This window comes from Brassica napus, chromosome C3 (genome assembly GCF_020379485.1).
Source record: "Brassica napus cultivar Da-Ae chromosome C3, Da-Ae, whole genome shotgun sequence".
NCBI lineage: Eukaryota > Viridiplantae > Streptophyta > Magnoliopsida > Brassicales > Brassicaceae > Brassica > Brassica napus.
The window spans coordinates 111,705-132,808 of NC_063446.1; the positions used below are offsets into that span (position 1 = coordinate 111,705).

Sequence of the window (21,104 nt, forward strand, 5' to 3'; positions counted from 1 at the left end):
ATACAAAGTTGCTAATATTTCCAAACAGTATGCTTGATCCAGAGCTAGTATCTGATGCCCTAACTTAAATTCTATCTTGAACACTAGACTAGACAGTCTTCTCTTATATATATATATGTGTTAAGAACAAAGAAAATGACCTCTCTGTTTCCACAAAAGTTTGGATTATGGAGTCCATGAAAAGTAGCATGAGGTATGAAAACAACACACTAAGCTATCAGTGGAGAGATTATTAAATAAGATTCTTCAGACCACGAAGAAGGCATTATAAAGGGAAAGAGTAGGAATCAGAATATATATATATATATATATAATGGCGAATCAAGTTGAGTGAGCTTTTTGGGGTGCTTTCGTCATCCAAAGCCGAAGAAGAAAGTTCATATCATATAGGGGAACAAATGATTCTATCTGGAATGGATCCTATGACAAAGAACCGTTATCACAGACTCACAGTAGAAGTAGTGCTCCACAATCAAAAGCAGAAGGGAACTCTGTACAAATAAAATAATCCCCAAGAAAAATGCAAAGAGGACTTACCTATGGTTTCACCCATAAATCATGGAAAAAAAATGAAAATATACTAATCATTCTAGTAGTCCATCATAACAGTATCTTGTAGATGCATCCACGATTCCTTTTTTCTTAATCCCCTAAAGTTATCCAAGTCTCGGAAATTCAAATAAAAAGGAAACTCAGACTGTGTGATAAGAATTGATCGCCTTCTCCGACCACTGAGGAGGTTTCTCTCTTGATGATATCCAAAGGTGGGCCCCACTACCCTTCTAATAATAATTGGGCCTCCCAATTTGGAAACCCATTATTAGTTCTTATGGGCTCTGCGTGAATCAAAATACACTCTTATAACATATATCATCAACTTCTTCTTCTATTTAGAGGAATTGAAATAAAAGACTGAATGATGAACTGGTGTGTTGGTTCCTTTTTCTCAGATAAACTCTCTCAATGTCAAACAGAACAAGTACCAGAAACTAAACTCCCCACACACACCAATGCCAAAGCATAAAAAAACAACAACATGATGTTTTCTTGTCCTCCTCACCTTTGCTTTAGTCATTTATCCCCATCCTCCTCCTCTTCATCCTCATCGCTATGGCCAGAATGATTCTTCAAGTCCCTTTCTCTCAGCTCCTGCTCCCTCCGCTTCATCCTCCTAGCAACCCTACTCTCATAATCTTTCTGTACTTTTTCCATTATTGTGTTGAATCCTGGTAGTGTCTTCTCCAGCTTCTCCGCCACTCGCACACTCAGGTTGTAGTATATCCTAAACAATCTCTGCAAAATAATAATAATAAAAAAATATATTTTTCTCACTAAGATACATACAAATTGCCGAAAACCACAAGAGATGATGAGAAGAAAACTTACCCTGACATTCCTGTTCCATTCTCTGATGTAAGGAGGACCCGTTGTGTAGGTACCAAGTGGCTTACGGTACCACTCTCCCCCATAGCTAATCTGATCCATTGCTTGCTCTACGCTTATCACTTCCCATGGCCTCAACCCTGGTATTACTTTCGCCAACTCTTGCCTAACAGTCAAGAGAGTGTCATGCAACTCAAATCCAAATTACGACGTTTTTTTGTGGAATGAATCAAAAAATTACCTAAGCTGTTTTGGGATGAACTTGTTGGGCATGTGATCAGATTCGAGGACGGTTGTTAGTTCAGAGCCACTGGCCCATAGAAAGAGAGCATGGCTGGGAGTTCTGAGTCCAGGCCAAACACCATCGTTAGCTTCCATAACAGCCATGTCGCGTTTCTTGCTCTCGATAGCTTCTTTCTGAAGCTGCTTGTATGTTTTGGGCTCTCTTCCCTTTAGAGGAACCCATGGAGGTATTCCCTTTTGGAGTTTGTGTAGGAAAGCTGTTGCCGCTGCACCAAGCCTCACTGCCAAAAACCAAAACAAAATTCAATAGAAAAACTTTCGTGTCTGATGTCTCAAAACGATCGCATATACAGACCTTCCCAAGTGGCAATAGCAGGTTCCAAACCGTAAACCATGTGAATAGGGGCCCACTCATCCATGTCCTCGCCCCAAATGAAAGTATCTCTGTCAATGATTCCAGCTCCATAAGCCGTCTTAAGAGTAATAAGCTCACATGGGCCTCTCGAACGGCCAAGTCGGTCCTTGTACCACCAACCACCCGTCTTCATTATGACTAAACACAGAGACGACAGCAAAGAAAAGCGCTTATAATATCACACGGAAAAAAGAAAACCACTTTCATCATATTCCAGCAATTCAACAACAACACTATCCAAACTCATAATTTACACAGAAGAAAGAAAGTGAAGCAGGGAAGGAAGGGGGGGGAGTTACAGTCATAGTAGCGCTTCTCGAGGCGTTTGTAACCAATAGCCTGAGCGACGTCAATGGGTCGACCCGGCGGGTAAGGCCTCTGGCGGAATCCCCAGAGGCCGAAGAGGAACTGCTTCATGAAATCCCAAAACTTATCATCACTCTCTTCCTTGGTCTTTATGGCCTTCCTCGGCATCGGCCTCCCGTCGAGCCCCGGCACGTGAGGCACCGCTCTCCACAAGTCCCTGTCTTCTCTCCTATACGGAGTGTCGTTCTCCTCCAGCTCCATCTTGTTCATGTCGTCCGCAATCTCCTCCGCGCGCGCCATGAACTGGACCACGGGGCTCGCTCGGAACCTCTCCCACCATTTCTCCTCGGCCTCGACCTCCTCTGTGCTGGGGTTCTCCTTCTTCTCGAAGAGAGGGTCCTCGTTGAGAATCTTATCCACTTGGGGAGCGTGCCTGTAGTCGGGTCTGTTCTCGCACTCCCACAGGAACTGCTCCGCCATTTTCTTATACATCCCTGCCTCCTCCGTCTCTTCTGGCTCTGGCTTCTTCTTTAACAACTTTGGAAGCCCAATCGATGCGAACTTCTGCGACTTGGGGAAGAAGGATTCAGCGAAGTTGATTGATGGAACTGGGTTCGGTGGTTTCTCGAACCAGCTCTGAAATGGATTGAAGTTCATCGACGACATTCTTACTCGAGAGAGAGAGAAGAGAGAAGAAACAAAATAAGGGTTTAGGAGGAGATTGGATTTGGATTGGATGTAGAAGATGAACAAGTGACAAAAACTATCACGCCGTTTTGAAATTTTATTAAATAACTACTTGCCGTTTTACAACCAAGCCAAACAGCGGCACAATAAACGTTATAACGTCAAAACGCCCAAAGCTTAGAAGATTGGATGATGCCTTGTACTACAATTACATCAACGAATCTTTAGACAACAGCCTTTTTGCTTTGCTTGTTTATTGCGCGACTCAACGAATTAACCAAACCGAATCAATCAAACACCTCTTCTTCTGCTTCTTGACTTGTTTCCACCAATGGCATCATATGTCAGGTTCTCCACCACAATCTTTTTCTGCTTCTTCTTATCTCTCTCTTCAAGTCAGAAAGTCACCTTGAGTCTCTACTACGAAGCTCTATGCCCCTTTTGTGCAGATTTCATCGTTAACCACTTGCCTCAGATCTTCCAAAACGGCTTAATCTCATCCATTGATCTCCACCTCGTCCCATGGGGCAACACCCTTTTCAAACCAGATGGCACCATTCTCTGCCAGGTCTCTTCGATCTTGTCTTGCATTGTATTATTAGTATCTAAGGTTAGGATGCAGCATTTGATTAATGCTCTCTGTTTTTCTAGCACGGGGAAGCTGAGTGTGCGCTCAATGCTATTCATGCCTGTGCAATTAACGCATACCCTGATGTTGTAAGTCTCTCTTAAAACTTACCTAGTCTCTCCATAAAAAGACTTGTCATCGTTGGTCATGCACAATTCTCTATTGCAGATGAAGCATGTTGGATACATCTACTGTACCGAACGACTGGTCTTGGAAAACAAGCTCGAACAATGGGCTGATTGTTTCGAATTGGTTGGTTTGAGCAGAGCAGCCCTTGATTGCTACATCAATGGGTACGGACACCAGGTAAATTCCTCTTCACAGCATCAGACAGAACAGGAAAAATTTAAACAAATAAGCAAACAAATATGACATTTTATGTTCACAGCTTGAACTGAAGTATGCTGAAGAAACCTCAGAGCTTAATCCAGCACATACTTTTGTGCCATGGGTGGTTGTGAACAACCAACCACTTCAAGAGGTTAGTCTTTTAAGTTGATAACTTTCAAGATCAAAGGAGAAACAATGTTTTTTGTTTTAAACTTTGTGATGGGTCTTTGGTGAACAGAACTATCAGAACTTTGTAATGTATGTATGCAATGCTTATGGGAGCAACCAGGTGCCAGAAGCGTGCATGAACCTCAACCATTCAGTGGAAACTCTAAGCACGGTTAATAGTTCAGTAGAGAAGCTAAGTTATAGTCACCAAGTTTGCTATGCCAATCAATAACATTTTGAATCCAAAAACCCATAGAATCTCTATCTAGGACAATGAAATGTTTGTGAGATCTTCTTACCCTTCAAAAATCTGCTCCACTAAAATTTTCTTCTACAACTTGTAACTGATGATTTTCAAAAATAATATACAGTGCACTCTTCTTGAACATCCAAGAGTTTGTGCCAACCAAACACATAGAAATCCTGTCCTATCATCCACAAACATTGATCAACTTGTCTCCCCACCCCCCACCACCTCATGAAATCGCTATTTCGAATGATGGCCCATCTCTGACCATGCACAATGAAAAAAATACCCAACACCTGATGATCTGCGGACGATATAGGACAAAATCTCTCTCACAGAAATTCTAGAGCAGACGGTTCAAAATGTAGCTAGTCCCTCACTCAACCCACTGGACTTATTATTAACTCATGAATAAACCGAAAGTCGCACCCAAATTTAATGGAGCCCGACATTTATCATATCTGGGCATCCTCTCTCTCACGTGATCTTCTTGGCTTCAAATAGACAGATACCACAATGTTTTGTAAGAAAGCAAAGGCCCTAGCTACGGCTACTTTTACAAAGTCAAACTTCACAACGACTTTTGCTTACCCGTCTGAATCAACAACGAAAAACTCGGAAGATCTCACCAAATGCTTATTCAATTATTATACATACTATTAACAATTACATGTGGGTAATATAAGAGGCTCATTTGATATTTGTATAATTAATGTCTACGCATGTGTAATATAAGAGGACAACCGTACAAGATTACAGTCGTATTACTACTACTATGAACTCGGGAATCATTTAATCCCCCTGATCTTTATTATAGTTCAAGTCACATAATGTCAAAGTCCAAATGACTTCTTTTTCCCTCAAAACAAATTAAAACTAAGGAGATTCAAAGTAAAACTTGGACTTTTTCAAAGTCAGCCCTATATTTGGACTTTAGAAATTACAAACTAATTTCCCAAGCATCCTAAAACGTTTTCTCATATAATCAAATCTTATAAAAAACCACTGAACGTTTGGAAGTTATTGTCAGTCTCTTCATCAAAGTCATCATTGAATCTGTAAGAGAACGGGTACCAACTCTCTTGTATCCTTATTAGAAGCATCTTTTGTTGTCATCTTCTTTTTCCCTTTTCCCACCAAAACTCATACTCAATCTTTTTGGTCAGCACTCTCTTGATCATTTATGGGCAAAGCAAGATCCATGGTCTCACTCTTCTTCCTTGTGATCTTCCTTGTTCGAGCTCAGAGATCAACGGCAGAGTCGACTACAGAGTTCATTTTCCAAGGTTTTAAAGGAAACCAATCAGATATTCAATTACAAGGAGATTCAACAATCACGCCCAACGGACTATTGAGGCTTACCGATCGAAACTCAAACCTTGCAGGTACAGCTTTCTACCACAAACCGGTGAGATTGGTGGACAGTAATTCGTCGGTTCGGTCCTTTAGCACTTCTTTCGTGTTTGTCATCATACCTTCAAGCTCAGACAACGGAGGTTTCGGCTTCACCTTCACACTATCTCCAACCCCAAACAGGACAGATGCGGAATCTGCACAGTACTTGGGGCTTCTCAATGAAAGAAACGATGGTGATCCGAGCAATCACGTTTTTGCAGTGGAGTTCGACACGGTACAGGGATTCAAAGACGACACAAACCGAATAGGCAACCACATCGGTCTAAATTTCAACAGTCTCTCCTCAGAAGTCCAAGAACCTGTGGCTTACTTCAACAAAGATGGCAAGAAAGAAGATTTCCAACTTGCGAGCGGCGAGCCAATCCAAGTCTTTTTGGACTACGACGGACCAACCAAAACACTAAATCTAACTGTTTACCCAACGAGACTGGGAGCTAAGCCCAGAACTCCTATGATCTCACAACATGTCCCTAAACTGTTACAAGTAGTGCAAGAAGAAATGTTCGTAGGATTCACTGCAGCCACGGGGAGGGATCAATCGAGTGCACATTACGTGATGGGGTGGAGCTTCTCAAGCGGCGGAGACCGTCCGGTTGCAGCTACGTTGAATCCCTCGGAGCTTCCTCCTTCGCCTCCAAATAGGGCGAAGAAGAGAGGTTACAGCGGGAAGGTCATCGCCCTGATCGTAGCTTTAACGACTGTTATATTGATCATGTTCCTCTTATCTGTAATCTTCATGTTATACAAAAGGAGATTGCAACAAGAGGAGATCCTCGAGGATTGGGAAGTCGATCATCCACACAGGTTTCGATACAAAGATCTCTACGCGGCTACGGATGGATTCAAAGAGAACAGGATTGTAGGAAGCGGAGGATTCGGAACTGTTTACAGAGGAAGCAGCATCAAAATCAAATCTTCTTCTTCTTCCGATCAAATCGCCGTGAAGAAGATAACTCCGAATAGCATGCAAGGTGTTCGAGAGTTTGTCGCAGAGATAGAGAGTTTAGGGCGTTTAAGGCATAAGAATCTGGTCAACCTCCAAGGATGGTGCAAACACGGAAACGATCTCTTGCTGGTTTACGATTACATCCCCAACGGATGCTTGGACTCGCTGCTCTACAGCAAACCCAGACGAAGCGGCGCCGTTTTGTCGTGGAACGCGCGTTTTCAGATCGCCAAAGGAGTCGCGGCTGGGCTGCTGTATCTCCACGAAGAATGGGAAAAGATTGTGATTCACAGAGACGTCAAACCCAGCAACGTTCTCATCGACGATGACATGAACCCTAGACTTGGAGATTTCGGGCTCGCCAGGCTTCACGAGCGAGGATCGCTGCAGCACACCACCGTAGTCGTCGGCACGATTGGGTATATGGCGCCTGAGCTCACACGCAACGGAAACTCCTCGTCGGCTTCCGACGTTTTCGCTTTCGGCGTTTTGCTGTTAGAGATCGTCTCCGGGAGAAAACCGACGGATTCTGGTGGCTTCTTCTTGGGAGATTGGGTCATGGAGCTACAAGTGAGCGGTGAGATCCTCGGTGCGGTCGATCCCAGACTCGGATCTGGTTTCGACGAAGAGGAGGCAAGGCTTGCTCTCGCCGTCGGTTTGCTCTGTTGCCACCCCAAAATGGGATATCGTCCGACTATGGGAATGGTGCACAAGTATCTGAACAGAGACGAGGATGTACCTGAGGTTGAGGATTCTTCAAGAAGAAGCGTTTTAAGGTCCAAGTACGGAGGAGGAGGAGACGTTTCGTCGTTTGATAGGGTTTCGAGCTCATCTCTCACCAGAATTTCCTCAAGTTCGTTTATCAGTGCTAGATAGTAAGAGCATCTCCAATGGTTCTAATGATTAGTTTAATAGTTAATTTTGTAGTTTGTGAAGTTTAGAACCCTTGCTAATATAATTAACTTTTTCATGGTCTAATGGGAGAACTCTTTGAAATTCTTAAAAATATAATTTTTTAATTTTAAAAGTTGAATTATTGGATTTCATATAATTTATACAAATATGACATAAAACATATTAAAAATAGAAATACAAATTTATAATTATAAATTTTAAACAAAAATGAAAGAAAAGCATAAATCTAGTTGGTACTTGAAAAGCCATATACCTTCAGATCCGAAGAAAAGTTTCCAACGGTTTTCTTGTAACCACCTTTCTTGAGATGGAAGTTCAACCATTTGAGTAAGACTTTCTCTGGGGGTAATCTCAGAAATTCTTCTATATCCTGCAACAGACATGAAACTATTTATTGTTATTTACAGCACACATATACATTAGTCAAAATTCAGAAAGAGATATGCTTAATCATTACATCGTTGTCCTCCACAAACTCAATAAGCTGAGGCATCTTCTCTAAACTAAGATCAGCGAGGAGCTGAATCTGCAGTTCCCAAGATTAGTTAGTAAATCATCAAGCACAAATACAAAGGAATATGAGTATAGAAAAACAAGTGTGGACCTTTATGAGTTGTGAGATCAATCCAAGCACAAGATGAGGCTGCAAGAAAATCATTCAGTGGTCATAATCTTCTCTAACAGTCTAAACATCATATATTAACAATCAAGCAAGCAAAGCATACCCGTCCTGTGTCCCAATATTAACCACGCTGCAGCCAACAGCTCTAGCAGAGTTGAGACAGAGCTCTGTGCCAAAGAACAGTAAGAAGACAATGAGAAACTCCACTTGGCTTTGGATAACATGGTATGTCTTAAAGGCTTTCACTTTGAGATCTTTCCTGATAATAAACTCCTCCCCTACAGTGGGCCAACGTTAAAACAAAACCAAACCCCCTGTAATTGATGCTATAGGTTGTATCATTACCAATGCCCAAGCCAACAAGATTGTGCTTCAGCTCTGAAGAATCTAGCTTCCTATGAACCTCGAACAAGCTCTCGACACATTCTTTGATCGATGTGGGCACTATAATCGTTGGAGGCTTCATCTTGTACAAGCCTCTAGTCGCAACATACATTGGTAATCCACCCTAGCCAAACCGTAAAGTTTACAACTTTTGAGAATGTGATACTAAAGAAAGAAAAGGGTTTTGGTCTTACGATGTGATCCATGTGGGAGTGAGAGATGAAGAGGAAGTCTTGAGAGATTGCGCGATGTGGGCAATGGCCGATGTCGAAAGCTAAACGAAGAGAAGGGAACATGATGCAAGTTTCGTGCCCTCCAATGGATAATCCATCGATTGGGTAGCCTTCGATTTCCATTACTTGCTTCTTCTTCTTCTTCTTCTCCGTCTCACTCTCCATTACCTTGGTTTTGCTGACTTTGAATCTTTCTCTTTGGAGCTGGCTTGAGCTGGCTTTGTAGCCATGGATCCGAAACGATTACTCCCACGCCAGACATCAACCTCTCTGTAAAAAGAAGGAGATGGAGATCAGAAGGAGAGAGAAGATGGAGTGATTGGGATCGGAGGAGGAAGAAAAAATTTGGTTCCGTGAAAAACATCAACAAAGAAAGAAATGAGGGAAATTAATTACCCAATATCTAAGAGACACATATGAGGTTTTAACCGGTTCTAAAAATGTCATATTAAGCATCGGTTCTGTGCTTTTCACTTATTTTTGATTTATTTATTTTTGTCTTTTCTGTAGAACCTCCCTTTTAGAATCGCCGTTGGAGTTGGTCTAAACTCTTTTTTTTTTTCTTTGGTCAAGATAGTAACTCATTTTTTTAACTCTTTTTCTTTTCGTCACTTCTTCACCGTTTCATTAAACTTTTTTTTGTGTGCACTGTTTCATTAAACTAATTGAAGTTTTATCATCTTAGCAATATGTCTGTTATACATCAGATTATCTTTGTCGAACAATTGTAATATATTAGTTATTTAATTGTCTATGCAATCGTCTATAAAGCAATATGATTAAACTCTTATATAAACGTTGAATTTGTCAAAGTCAGCCTATAATGGTTGCGTTTGGACCATTTGTAATAACAAAGTCCAGTCAATAAGACCAAACAATCAAATGTATTATTTATTTATTTATAAAAACTCTAAATAGTGCCGACATAAAGAAAAAAGACATCCTAAAATATGTGAATTTTCCAAGTTATCGTTAGTGCTAATATTACAGATTATTATTAAAGATTTAAGTATTTGCTTATGATTTTATTAATTTACAAACACGCAAACATATTAATATTATATGGATGACAAACCAATTACGTATTTCTTCTATTTTTAATCTCTTAACCCCTTTATTTAACCGTGTTAAGAAACTTCTCTCTTCATTTACTATTTTTGTTTGTTTAGTTATGAAATATGAATTAAATTTTAATAACTGGGCATGATTCTTATAATCAACTGAAAGTGAGTAATTTTGGTCGTAGTGGAATATTACTAGTTGAGTTTTCAATTTTCACAAAACATTGTGCAAATTTACAATATTTAGAGATGTGAACATACGAAGATAGATGAAAAAGTCGCGTAGAGACACGCGAACCAAGGCGATAAGAAACGCGATAAAATTTCTGATTCCCTCTTTTGGGCTTTTGGCTACTCAACCTAATCTTTAATCCTTTGTTATCGATTAAGTTGAGTGTTGTTTATCTCAATCGATTCTCTTGGAGGTGTAGAAGACTTGATCAAGTACTATTCTGGTGATCTGAGTTGGAGTCTGCTCAAGTTTTGCAGTTTTCTGGGTTGGATAAAGAAGTTTTTGTCAAGATATATTTTGGGGTTTAAAGAAAAGTTTTCGGTGGATCCTGAGAATCAAAGGATCTTAATTATGGAGCCTTCTCTGGATAAGGCGATGCTTGGTATGACTCTGGAAGAGGATGAAGAGCCTTATACCATTCCTGACCGTCCAGAGTTCTATTCTACGGAGAGAAATATTTTGAGTTTGGTGGGACGTCTTCTCAACCCTCATTGTCAAGGTATGAAGGATCTGATCCTAGACATGCCAAGGAAGTGGCAACTATATGACAGGGTTAGAGGAGTAGCCCTTTCTAAAGACAGGTTTCAGTTTATCTTCAAGTATGAACATGACTTGATAGATATTTTGAACAGAGGAGTTCACACTTCTAACCAGTGGTCGCTAGCGATGGAAAGATGGGTCGAGAGACCTCCGCCTGATTTCTTGCAGTTCATTGAGGTCTGGGTCCAAATGAGGAACATACCGGTTAACCACTATACGAAGGCGGCGCTTACTGACCTTGCAGAGTTTGCTGGTCAAGTCATCGAAGTTGCTTTCGATCCAAACAAACCGCAGACCAATGATTATATAAGAGCTAAAGTCAAGTTTGATGTCTCCAAGCCTCTCAGACGGTTTAAAACTGTTAATGTTCCTGGTGGGGAGGTTGTGAAAATCTTGTATGATTATGAGAGACTTCAAAAGAGATGCTACACTTGCCAAAGACTGACGCATGAACAGAGTTCCTGCCATTTCTTCCAAGCTGCCAAGGCTGCTGCTTTGCTCAAAGAAAAAGGTTCAGTTTGTCTTCAGAAGCCTTTGATTGAGAAAACTATTAGAGAGGATGATCCTCTGTTTGGAGTGGTTCTGGAATCTCAAGTTGGTATTAATCCTCAGAATGGAAAGCCAAAAATTGCGGAGGAAGTGTTAGAAGGAATGAGACAGTACTTGGTGGATGCTGAAGGAGCTGAGAAAATGGCAAGAAAAGAAAGAATCAAGTGGTCCCTAAAAGAAGTGGAGCAGGATCCGATCGCTCAGAAAAGCTTTCTCAGGCTTGAACCGGCTCCTATCTTCACCTCTGACCTTGATAAGGGCAAAGGCATTGTTTTTGATTTCCAGAGCCAAAAAGAACTCCCAAAAGATGTGATTTCTCATGGAGGAAGTAAGCTTATGGCCTCTGCCATTAGAGCTGGTAATGCGATGTCTTTGGAACCTAGAAACATGGGTATGATGTCTGATACTGCTGCCTTTTCTGATTCTGCTACTGGTAGTTGGAATCCTAGAGGTCCTACGGGTTATAACATTGGCATCTCTGATGCTTGTTCTTCCGGGACCAAAGGGAGGAAAACTTACCAAAGGAGGAGACCGGGTTCTTTTGTCAGAAAGGCTAGGGGAAAATATTTTAAGGCTGAAGCTTCTAGAGAAGGGAAGATGAAAGATAAAGCTCCAGCCGTTGCAGAGAAAAGGAAAAGTTCGAATGATGTGGAGACATCTCAATACTCACCAAGGTCTAAGAAACCAGCGGTGGTCCCAAATGAGGGACCGCCCAATCTCTGAAATGGCTATGATTAGTTGGAATTGCCGAGACGTGGGCCGTGCACACGATTTGGTGATTCCAAGACTCCGGGAGATGTGGAAACAACATGCTCCCGATGTTTTGTTTTTGATGGAAACTAAAAATGGAAGAGATGCTTTGGTAGACCTTCAAGAGTGGTTGGGATTTGACAGAATCATCACGGTCAATCCCATTGGGTATAGCGGAGGTTTAGCCCTTTTTTGGAAAAATTCAGTTAGGCTGGATTTCAATTTTGTAGATAAGAATCTGGTAGACTTTCATGTACAGTCGAGTATCGGTTCTTATTTTGTTTCATGCGTTTATGGCCATCCTGTTTATAAAGAAAGGCCTAGAGTATGGGAAAGGTTGACAAGAATAGGGATTAACCGCAAAATCCCTTGGTGTGTTATGGGTGATTTTAATGCGATAAGACACAATGGAGAAAAGCTTGAGGGCCCGAGAAGAAGTGAAGCGCATTTTCAACCCTTCAATGATATGATACAAGCCAGTGAACTGGCCGAGTTGCCTTCTTTTGGGAATGAATTCACGTGGGGAGGTAAAAGAGGAGATGTATGGATTCATTGCAAACTTGACCGGGCCTTTGGGAACAAAAATTGGTTCTCTCTGTTTCCTCAATCTTCTCAAACCTTTCTAGAGAAAAGAGGCTCTGATCATAGACCGATTCTAGTCAAACTCTTTGCTAGAGTAGCTCAGCATATTGGGAGATTCAGATATGATAGTCGCCTCCTGAATAATGTACATGCTAAAGGGGAAATTAAAAAAGCGTGGATGAGCTCTCACTGGTCTGAACGGGGGTCTGTTTCTGAGAGGATTCACAGAGTGAGGAGAAGTCTTAGTAAATGGAAAAAGACTCAGAACTTAAATGCTAGAGACAAGTTGATTCAATATCAGATGGAGCTGGAAAAGGAGCAATCTTCTCTGTCGCCCTCAACGCAAAGATTAGCATACCTCAACAGACTTCTGGTTCTGGCTTATAAGGAGGAAGAGGAGTTTTGGCGCCAAAAATGTAAAGATAAATGGGCTATCTGTGGTGATAGAAATACCAAGTTTTACCATGCTTCGGTGAAGGCTAACAGAGCTAGAAAACGAGTTTTGAAACTTGTGGATGATCGGGGTTTAAGCCATTTCTCGGAATTTGCTAAAGGGGAGGTTGCTTCATCTTATTTCACGGAGCTTTTCAAATCATCAAAACCCGATAGCTTCCTTGAATTCTTTGAAGGCTTTACCCCATCTGTCACGCCGAGAATGAATGAGCTCCTAATCAAGGAAGTTTCCAAAGCTGAAGTTAGGGAAGCTGTGTTTGCCATTAATGCAGCTAGTGCCCCTGGACCTGATGGGATGACAGGAATGTTCTTCCAAAAGAATTGGGATATTGTTGGAGCGCAGGTCACTGGAGAAGTTCAGAGATTCTTCACTGAAGGTTCCCTACCAAAAGATTGGAACTTCACTCACTTATGTTTAATTCCGAAGATCTCTGATCCCCAAAGAATGGTTGATCTAAGGCCAATAAGTCTCTGTTCAGTTCTTTACAAGATCATATCCAAAATTTTGGTTTGGAGGTTGAAGCCTTTGCTACCAGACATCGTCTCTCCTACACAGTCGGCGTTTGTAGAAGAAAGATTGATTTCAGATAACATTCTCATTGCTCACGAGATGATCCATAGCTTGCGCACTAATGACAAGATTTCTGACAAGTTTATGGCGATAAAATCTGATATGTCAAAGGCTTATGACCGGGTTGAATGGTCTTATCTCAAAGCCTTGATGCAAGCGATGGGTTTTCATGGAGTCTGGATTGATAGAGTGATGGAGTGTGTTTCCTCGGTTACATATGCAGTTCTGATAAATGATCAGCCTTTTGGGAATATCGAACCAGGAAGAGGGCTCAGACAGGGCGATCCTTTGTCTCCATTCTTATTTGTTTTGTGTACTGAGGGAGTTATACACATGATCAAGAAGGCAGAGAAGGAGGGCAGGCTGGAAGGCATTCAGTTTCACGAGAAAGGACCGATGATTCATCATCTTTTATTTGTTGATGACAGTCTCTTTGTGTGCAAAGCCAACAATGATCAAGCTGCAGTCTTGATGGAGATATTGGATAGGTATGGGAGAGCTACGGGTCAAAGGTTAAATCTTGAGAAATCAGCTATAACCTTTGGGAAGAAGGTTTTGATGGAGAATCAGATTAGCATAAAAAGAATCACTGGCATAGAGAAAGAGGGAGGAACTGGGAATTATCTTGGCTTGCCGGAGTGCTTCAGCGGCTCTAAGACGGAGATGCTAGCATATATCTATGACAGACTCAAAGATAGACTCTCTGGTTATTTTGCGAGACTGCTATCTCAAGGGGGTAAAGAAGTGTTACTTAAAGCAGTGGCATTGACAATGCCTGTTTATGCTATGTCTTGCTTTAAGTTAACAAAAATTTCTTGTGAAAATCTGACTCAAGCAATGGCAGCCTTTTGGTGGGATTCTTTAGAGCATAAGCGCAAAATCCATTGGCTGAGCTGGGAAAAACTGTGTTTATCTAAGCAGCAAGGTGGCTTGGCCTTTAAAGATCTTCAGACTTTCAACCAAGCTCTTCTTGCCAAGCAGGCTTGGAGGTTACTTGACCAGCCGGAATCTCTCTTTGCAAGGGTCTACAAGAGCCGATACTTCCCTGATTGTGAGTTTTTAAATGCTAAGATGGGCGCCAGGCCCTCCTATGGTTGGAGAAGTATCCAATTTGGGAAGGAATTGTTAGTTCGCGGTTTAAGAAAACAAATTGGGAAAGGTAATTCAGTTAGCGTGTGGATGGACTCTTGGATAGTTGGTGAGATAATGAGAAGACCCCTCATGAAGAACATAATTGTTGATTTGGAGCTTAAGGTTTCTCATCTCATCGATTATGAAACCAGATCCTGGAAAAGATCGGTGCTTGAAGAACTATTCTTCCCTGATGATGTAGCCAGCATTTTAAAGATGAAGCCGGCAGTTGGAGAGGAAGATTTTTGGACTTGGTGTCACAATAGAAATGGTGTGTATTCAGTAAAATCTGGCTATTGGATGATGAATAATGAGAAGCACTCACGTCTGATCCAAGAAGCTACAATGTTGCCTTCTCTGAACCCTCTCAAAGAAGCTGTTTTGAAGGTTAAAACAGCTCCCAAGATCAAAACATTTATGTGGAGAGCAGTCTCCAATGCGATTCCGGTTGGGGAACTTTTGCTCAAGAGGGGAATGAAAATGGATTCTTGTTGCCAGATTTGTGGTTTTGAAAAGGAATCGGTTAATCATCTGATCTTCACTTGTCCGGTGGCTCGGCAGGTTTGGGCTCTGTCTCTCATCCCCTTGCCTGAAAATGGGTTTGATGTGGTCTCTTTCTATTCAAACCTTCATTTTATGTTAACGGATCTGACTGATAAGAATTCTACTAAAGATGCAAGAAGACGTTTCCCTTGGGTTATCTGGCATTTATGGAAGAATCGTAATTTCTTCTGGTTTGAGGGAAGGAGATTCAGTGCTTATGAGATTGTTCAGAAAATAATGCTGGAAGCAGACTCATGGTTTTTAGCTGTTGAAATGGAAGAGACTAGAATGGAAGAGGATAAAAGAGTGGAGCAGACGGTGATGCTCAAATGGGAACCTCCTCAAGTTTCTTGGTTAAAATGCAATATTGGTGTGCATTGGAAGAAGGAATTTGCTTTAGGAGGGGCGGCTTGGGTGTTATGGGACTCAAAAGGAAAGGTATTGCTGCATAGTAGGAGAGCTTTTACTGGTCTCAACAACTTGAAGGAATTGAAATTTCAAGTTCTTATGTGGGCGATTGACAGTATGGTAAGTCATAGGCTAAACAGGGTGATCTTTGCGGTTGATGATGACATGATTGTTGGTGCGGTGACAAGACCAAAAGCATGGCCATCTTTCAAAGCAATGCGTGCAGATATCTTGTTTGGGCTAAGGAAGATTGAATGGTGGAGGTTTTCTAAAGAAATGAATAGCGGGAATAGAGGTGCATTTCTTATTGCTCAAAGTGTTACTAGAGACCTAAGACTTCAGTCCTATGTTGCAGCAGGTTATCCTTTTTGGCTGCAGGGTATCTTTGAAAGTGAGAAACGTTTGGCCTCTCTTTGACTTGTAGTTGTCTTCTCAAGGAATTTTGTGGTATACTAGATGTGTGGGTGTGTTAGTTTGGCCTTTGTTTAGGTTTGGAATCAGTGTTCGTCTTGTTTTTGGCTCTTTGTTTAAAGGGGTTGTTTTGTTAAACTTTATGATGAATGTAAATTTCAGATGACAAAAAAAAAAGAGATGTGAACATAAGCATTTTTTCCTATCTCATTCTTTAGTTAGAAAAGGAAGAAGATTCTTCTTCTCTGTTTTTGTGGTGTATATTTTTCTTCTTCTTTGACTCCTTAGCTACATAGAACCTCATATCTGCAACTAAAAATCAAACTCTCTTGCCAATAAAGAAACATTTCTAAGCCAGAAATCTACATAAGCATTTTTTCCTATCTCATTCTTTAACTCGCTCACGCATGGACACCGCAAGAAAACTCACGGTCTTATTAGTCTCACTTTTATTCGGGCTCTTCCTAGTTCCAAGCGTCCCAGTTCGAGCAACAACAGAGTTTACTTTCCGAGGTTTTAAAGGAAACGAATCAGCGATTCGTATTGCAGGAGAGGCTGCTGTGATCAAACCAGACGGGTTACTGAGACTCACTAACCGAGCCTCAAACGTCACCGGTACAGCATTCTACCACAAACCGGTGAGATTGCTGGAGACCAACAGAAACGCCACCAGGGTTGGTTCTTTTAGCACTCGTTTCGTCTTTGTTATAATCCCTTCCAGCTCTAGCAGTGGAGGCTTTGGCTTCACGTTCACGCTATCGCCAACCCCTAATCGTCCCAATGCTGGATCTGCGCAGTACTTGGGAGTTCTCAACAAAGAGAACAATGGTGACCCGAGGAATCACGTTTTCGCAGTGGAGTTCGACACGGTCCAAGGATCCGGAGACGATACTGACAAAATCGGAAACGACATTGGTCTTAATTTCAACAACCGAACATCTGATTTCCAAGAGCCGGTCGTGTACTACCAGAACGACGATCCTAACAAGAGAGAAGATTTCGAGCTGGAGAGTGGCAATCCGATTCAAGCTCTTTTGAGTTACGATGGAGCAACACAAACACTAAACGTCACCGTATACCCGGCGAAACTGGGGTTTAAACCGACTAAACCATTGATCTCACGACAGATACCCAAACTGCTGGACGTCGTGCAAGAAGAAATGTACGTGGGATTCACAGCAGCCACAGGAAAAGGAGATCAGTCGAGTGATCATTACCTGATGGGTTGGAGTTTCTCAAGCGTCGGAGAAAACACCATTGCAGCTACGCTAGACCTCTCGGAGCTTCCTCCTCCGCCTCGGAACACGACCGCCAAGAGAGGCTTCAATTCTCAGGCCATCGTATTGATAGTGGCTTTATCGGCCGTTATGGTCATCATGCTTGTGTTGCTCTTCTTCTTCGTCATGTACAAAAAGCGACTGCGACAAGAAGAGACTCTGGAAGACTGGGAAATCGACCATCCTCGCAGATTCAGATACAGAGATCTCTACGTAGCCACCGACGGATTCAAGGAGGCTGGGATCATCGGAACCGGAGGGTTCGGAACGGTTTTCAAAGGAAAACTCGCCAACTCGGATGATCTTATCGCCGTGAAGAAAATCATTCCAAACAGCAGGCAAGGTGTTCGAGAATTCATGGCGGAGATCGAGAGTCTAGGGCGCGTGAGGCATCGGAACCTCGTGAATCTCCAAGGATGGTGCAAACACAGAACCGATCTTCTGCTGATTTACGATTACATCCCCAACGGCAGCTTGGACTCGCTTCTCTACAGTGTTCCGCGGAGAAGCGGCGCCGTTTTGCCGTGGAACGCGCGTTTGGAGATCGCCAAAGGAATCGCGTCGGGTTTGTTGTATCTCCACGAAGAGTGGGAACAGATCGTGGTTCACAGAGACGTGAAACCAAGCAACGTTCTGATCGAATCCAACATGAACCCGAGACTGGGAGATTTCGGACTAGCGAGGCTTTACGAACGAGGATCGCTGACAGAGACAACGGGACTCGTCGGGACGATTGGGTATGTGGCGCCTGAGCTGGCCCGCAACGGTAAACCCTCGTCTGCGTCTGACGCTTTCGCGTTTGGCGTTCTTCTCTTGGAGATCGTCTGCGGGAGAAAACCAACGGATTCAGGTACCTTCTTCTTAGTCGATTGGGTTATGGGAATGCACGCGCGCGGTGAGATTCTCAGTGCGATCGATCCGAGACTTGGATCTGATTACGACGGCGGAGAAGCAAGGGTCGCTCTCGCCGTGGGTCTGCTGTGCTGCCACCAAAATCCGGCGTCTCGGCCGTCGATGAGAGGGGTGCTTAGGTTTCTAAACGGAGAGGAGGAAGTTGCTGAGATTGATGGTGACTGGGGGTATTCAAAGTCATCACGAAGCGATTTTGGATCGAAATTTGTTCCATGGTCGAGCTCAAAAGCTTCTTCTTCTTCTTCTTCTTCGTTCGTCACCAGGATCACTTCGACTTCTCGTGTTACTAGTGGTGGATAGATACCACTGTACACTTGCTTCCGTTATGTTTTTTTTTCTTGATTAAATTTCAGTTTTTCCCTTTTCAGTGTACACAATATACTAATATTTGGATCGTTAACTGAGCGAATATCAATCTGAACAGATAGATCATCACAGAGTTATGTGATCTCTCTGCGTATTGAACTATGTAAAAAAACTGGATTGTTTCCTACCAGCGATTCCAAACTCAAAAACTAAACAGTGAATTCAAAAGATGCTGTTTATATCGAACTAGACACTCGGCAACCTAAACCGAAAGGATCACAGGCCTGTCTGTGCTTTGCTATTTAACCAACCGATCCAACGGCTGAACCGAACCGAAGATTTAAAAGCCATTTTTTCATATCTGATTTAAATAACAGGAGGAGGTTGTCATAATACAAATAACAAATTGTCAAATTCAAATCAGAGACTGCAGAACCCCCCCCACCCCAAAGAAACATAAATTTTTATTTACAAAAAATATAGAGATTAGAAATGCATATGCGCAGAAGAAGATGAGATAAGCTAATTAAAGAGAGAGAGAGAGAGAGAGGCAGGATGTTCAGCGAGGAACAGGAGAGTAAGGAACAAGAGTTGGGTGGTCACGAGCAACGAGAGGCAGTTTGTCAATGTACATTAACAACCTCTTCACATTCTCCTTGTATATCTCCGGCAACTCCACAATCTCTCTGCTCGAAGTGTAAACCCATAGATCACCAGAATTCACTCTTTTTAAGCTCCCTCTACAGAACGGGCACGACTGTGACCTCAAACGCCTGTTTCAAACACAACATATTAATCTATTGCACCCTTTAAAAAAAATATGCTATTGAGTGGTGAGTGAGTAAAGAGGAGGAAGCAATTCACACCAGTCTCGGTAGCAATTTATACACATGGAGTGATTGCAAGTAGGAAGAACAACTTTATTGCGAATCTCCAAGCAAATGCCACACTCTTCCTCCCTCTCCAAATCCACCTCCGACATCTTTCCTTTCTCTGTTCTCCGGTATCTTTTGTCGCATATCTCCTTTTGTTTCCTTTCTTCTACATCGTTTATCCCTCCGTGAAGTTGCAATAGCGAAGGAAACAACACATCTACAACATATCCAATGGAAACATTGTTATTATTGGACCAACTTCCTAATCAAATACACCACCTAAGTGTGACATATTTTACCGTAGAACTCTTTGATACTAGCTTTCCGTTCATGAAGCGACATTGTGGTCTTCCCATCAACATATGCCTATAAATAAAATAAAACAGAGAATATCACATATCAAGTCTAGGCAAATAACAGAGGATCAATGTCCGAGATGTATTAAAAAAGGATAAGTACCTTATAAATAAGGATCCTAAGCAAACCCAAAGAGGCAGCGAAATGACAATCAGTCCACTGAACAAGGAAGAGAAAGAGGTGAGCCGCGGGGCTGTATGACAGTCTCATCTGGACGAACCCGCCATCATTCTCCTCTGGATACTCAGATGCCCTATCAAAAAAAAAGATAGAGAAATAAGATAACAATACAATTATTCACAAGTCTTTATCCAGTAAACCAAAAGTCAGACTTGGGATAGAATCCCAGACTATATATGACAAAAATAATTGACCGGTTTGAGGAAGGAGTGGTGGCGTCTGAGACTAGCTAAAGGAATAAATTGACATTTTAAAGAGCTCGCGTAAACGCAAAGTCTCAAGATTCATTCTGACATCAGCAAGCAAGCAAACCCCATCAGACAACAGAGATTCAAACAAAGTATCCAGACTGAATAACCCATCTGGAAACTTTAATACAACTCCAAGGAAGATTTGTGTAAACAGTTTGATCTATCGAACCGGAAGACTCAAAAAAATCAGCAGCCAAACCAGAATATAGTAGGCAAGAGATATCAATCAATCAAAATTTCCAAAGCGATCATCCACTCTCGACAAAGACCACGATCAGATTCCATCGGAAAAAAAAAAAAAAAAAAAAACTCTTGCGGGTATTATTAACCAGAGAGAGAGAGAGAGATTTACAGGGTGTTGGCGAACTGGATATCAGCTTCGAGAGCTTTGAGTGAATCCTTGAACGACTTTCTCATTCTTTTTTCCCTTTTCTTCACTCCTCGACCAGACGATGTAACATAAACCAGAGCTTCCAAGACAAAACAAAACCCTAGTCCCTTCTTTTTTAATCTTTGAGATCAAACTATACCGACACACGCCTAAAATATCGCAAACCCTAGCAGCCCTATTAGATTCTCTCTCCCATTCCCATGGATGATTTTTTTCTTTTTTTCTGGAGATTTATACTCACTCAACCGAGGAGGTAGCGACGGGGAGAGAGAGAGAGAAAGTAAGTTTGCTTAAATTCGCGTAGAGCACACGTAATCAAAGATCACACAATATTTAACATAACTAAAGTGAAAGAGCGTCTAAAGTAAAGGCTTCCTCCTCCTTTTTTTTTTTTTGTTCTA

General features: G+C 41.9%; 7 protein-coding genes across 7 annotated transcripts; 4 read left to right on the forward strand and 3 right to left on the reverse strand.

The window, feature by feature from the left end:
* Positions 1-917: 917 nt before the first annotated feature.
* LOC106433815 (protein TIC 56, chloroplastic) lies at positions 918-3,070 on the reverse strand. Its single transcript, XM_013874644.3, has 5 exons — positions 2,341-3,070; positions 1,982-2,179; positions 1,625-1,907; positions 1,387-1,549; positions 918-1,293 (listed from the first exon to the last, which is right to left on the reverse strand). The coding sequence occupies exons 1-5, from the start codon at positions 3,011-3,013 to the stop codon at positions 1,072-1,074; spliced, it is 1,539 nt and encodes a 512-aa protein (XP_013730098.2). The 5' UTR covers positions 3,014-3,070; the 3' UTR covers positions 918-1,071.
* An 82-nt stretch (positions 3,071-3,152) lies between these two features.
* On the forward strand, positions 3,153-4,573 carry LOC106433817 (gamma-interferon-responsive lysosomal thiol protein). The gene is made up of 5 exons (XM_013874646.3): positions 3,153-3,602; positions 3,686-3,751; positions 3,831-3,968; positions 4,051-4,143; positions 4,231-4,573. The coding sequence occupies exons 1-5, from the start codon at positions 3,366-3,368 to the stop codon at positions 4,390-4,392; spliced, it is 696 nt and encodes a 231-aa protein (XP_013730100.2). The 5' UTR covers positions 3,153-3,365; the 3' UTR covers positions 4,393-4,573.
* Positions 4,574-4,797: 224 nt separating this feature from the next.
* LOC106433796 (lectin-domain containing receptor kinase VI.4-like) lies at positions 4,798-7,782 on the forward strand. Its single transcript, XM_048751736.1, has one exon. It carries the CDS (start codon positions 5,591-5,593, stop codon positions 7,643-7,645), a length of 2,055 nt encoding a protein of 684 aa, XP_048607693.1. The 5' UTR covers positions 4,798-5,590; the 3' UTR covers positions 7,646-7,782.
* Positions 7,766-9,121, reverse strand: LOC106413416 (tRNase Z TRZ1-like). Its single transcript, XM_048751738.1, has 6 exons — positions 8,885-9,121; positions 8,652-8,814; positions 8,410-8,584; positions 8,289-8,327; positions 8,142-8,210; positions 7,766-8,054 (listed from the first exon to the last, which is right to left on the reverse strand). Exons 1-4 carry the CDS (start codon positions 9,086-9,088, stop codon positions 8,306-8,308), a joined length of 564 nt encoding a protein of 187 aa, XP_048607695.1. The 5' UTR covers positions 9,089-9,121; the 3' UTR covers positions 7,766-8,054; positions 8,142-8,210; positions 8,289-8,305.
* Positions 9,122-10,567: 1,446 nt separating this feature from the next.
* Positions 10,568-12,028, forward strand: LOC125583985. Its single transcript, XM_048751676.1, has one exon. It carries the CDS (start codon positions 10,568-10,570, stop codon positions 12,026-12,028), a length of 1,461 nt encoding a protein of 486 aa, XP_048607633.1.
* Positions 12,029-16,372: 4,344 nt separating this feature from the next.
* Positions 16,373-18,743, forward strand: LOC106433792 (L-type lectin-domain containing receptor kinase VI.2-like). The gene has a single exon (XM_048751739.1). It carries the CDS (start codon positions 16,562-16,564, stop codon positions 18,641-18,643), a length of 2,082 nt encoding a protein of 693 aa, XP_048607696.1. The 5' UTR covers positions 16,373-16,561; the 3' UTR covers positions 18,644-18,743.
* Positions 18,744-18,986: 243 nt separating this feature from the next.
* On the reverse strand, positions 18,987-21,042 carry BNAC03G00220D (E3 ubiquitin-protein ligase AIRP2). Its single transcript, XM_013874666.3, has 5 exons — positions 20,665-21,042; positions 19,984-20,134; positions 19,824-19,890; positions 19,516-19,741; positions 18,987-19,422 (listed from the first exon to the last, which is right to left on the reverse strand). Exons 1-5 carry the CDS (start codon positions 20,727-20,729, stop codon positions 19,209-19,211), a joined length of 723 nt encoding a protein of 240 aa, XP_013730120.1. The 5' UTR covers positions 20,730-21,042; the 3' UTR covers positions 18,987-19,208.
* Between the last annotated feature and the right edge of the window lie 62 nt (positions 21,043-21,104).

Excerpts from the sequence above, each read along its gene's own strand:
- LOC106433817 (XM_013874646.3), top strand. The coding sequence starts at position 3,366 with ATGGCATCATATGTCAGGTTCTCCACCACAATCTTTTTCTGCTTCTTC. Across the intron at positions 3,752-3,830 it reads TTAACGCATACCCTGATGTT|ATGAAGCATGTTGGATACAT; the intron begins GTAAGTCTCTCT and ends TCTCTATTGCAG. Across the intron at positions 4,144-4,230 it reads ACAACCAACCACTTCAAGAG|AACTATCAGAACTTTGTAAT; the intron begins GTTAGTCTTTTA and ends TTTGGTGAACAG.
- LOC125583985 (XM_048751676.1), top strand. The coding sequence starts at position 10,568 with ATGGAGCCTTCTCTGGATAAGGCGATGCTTGGTATGACTCTGGAAGAG.
- BNAC03G00220D (XM_013874666.3), bottom strand. The coding sequence starts at position 20,729 with ATGAGAAAGTCGTTCAAGGATTCACTCAAAGCTCTCGAAGCTGATATC. Across the intron at positions 19,891-19,983 it reads TTAGGATCCTTATTTATAAG|GCATATGTTGATGGGAAGAC; the intron begins GTACTTATCCTT and ends TTTTATTTATAG. Across the intron at positions 19,423-19,515 it reads ATAAATTGCTACCGAGACTG|GCGTTTGAGGTCACAGTCGT; the intron begins GTGTGAATTGCT and ends TGTTTGAAACAG.
- LOC106433792 (XM_048751739.1), top strand. The coding sequence starts at position 16,562 with ATGGACACCGCAAGAAAACTCACGGTCTTATTAGTCTCACTTTTATTC.
- LOC106433815 (XM_013874644.3), bottom strand. The coding sequence starts at position 3,013 with ATGTCGTCGATGAACTTCAATCCATTTCAGAGCTGGTTCGAGAAACCA. Across the intron at positions 1,908-1,981 it reads TGCTATTGCCACTTGGGAAG|TGAGGCTTGGTGCAGCGGCA; the intron begins GTCTGTATATGC and ends GGTTTTTGGCAG. Across the intron at positions 1,294-1,386 it reads AATGGAACAGGAATGTCAGG|AGATTGTTTAGGATATACTA; the intron begins GTAAGTTTTCTT and ends ATTATTTTGCAG.
- LOC106413416 (XM_048751738.1), bottom strand. The coding sequence starts at position 9,088 with ATGGAGAGTGAGACGGAGAAGAAGAAGAAGAAGAAGCAAGTAATGGAA. Across the intron at positions 8,815-8,884 it reads ACTCCCACATGGATCACATC|GGTGGATTACCAATGTATGT; the intron begins GTAAGACCAAAA and ends CGGTTTGGCTAG. Across the intron at positions 8,585-8,651 it reads TCTTGTTGGCTTGGGCATTG|GGGAGGAGTTTATTATCAGG; the intron begins GTAATGATACAA and ends GGCCCACTGTAG.
- LOC106433796 (XM_048751736.1), top strand. The coding sequence starts at position 5,591 with ATGGGCAAAGCAAGATCCATGGTCTCACTCTTCTTCCTTGTGATCTTC.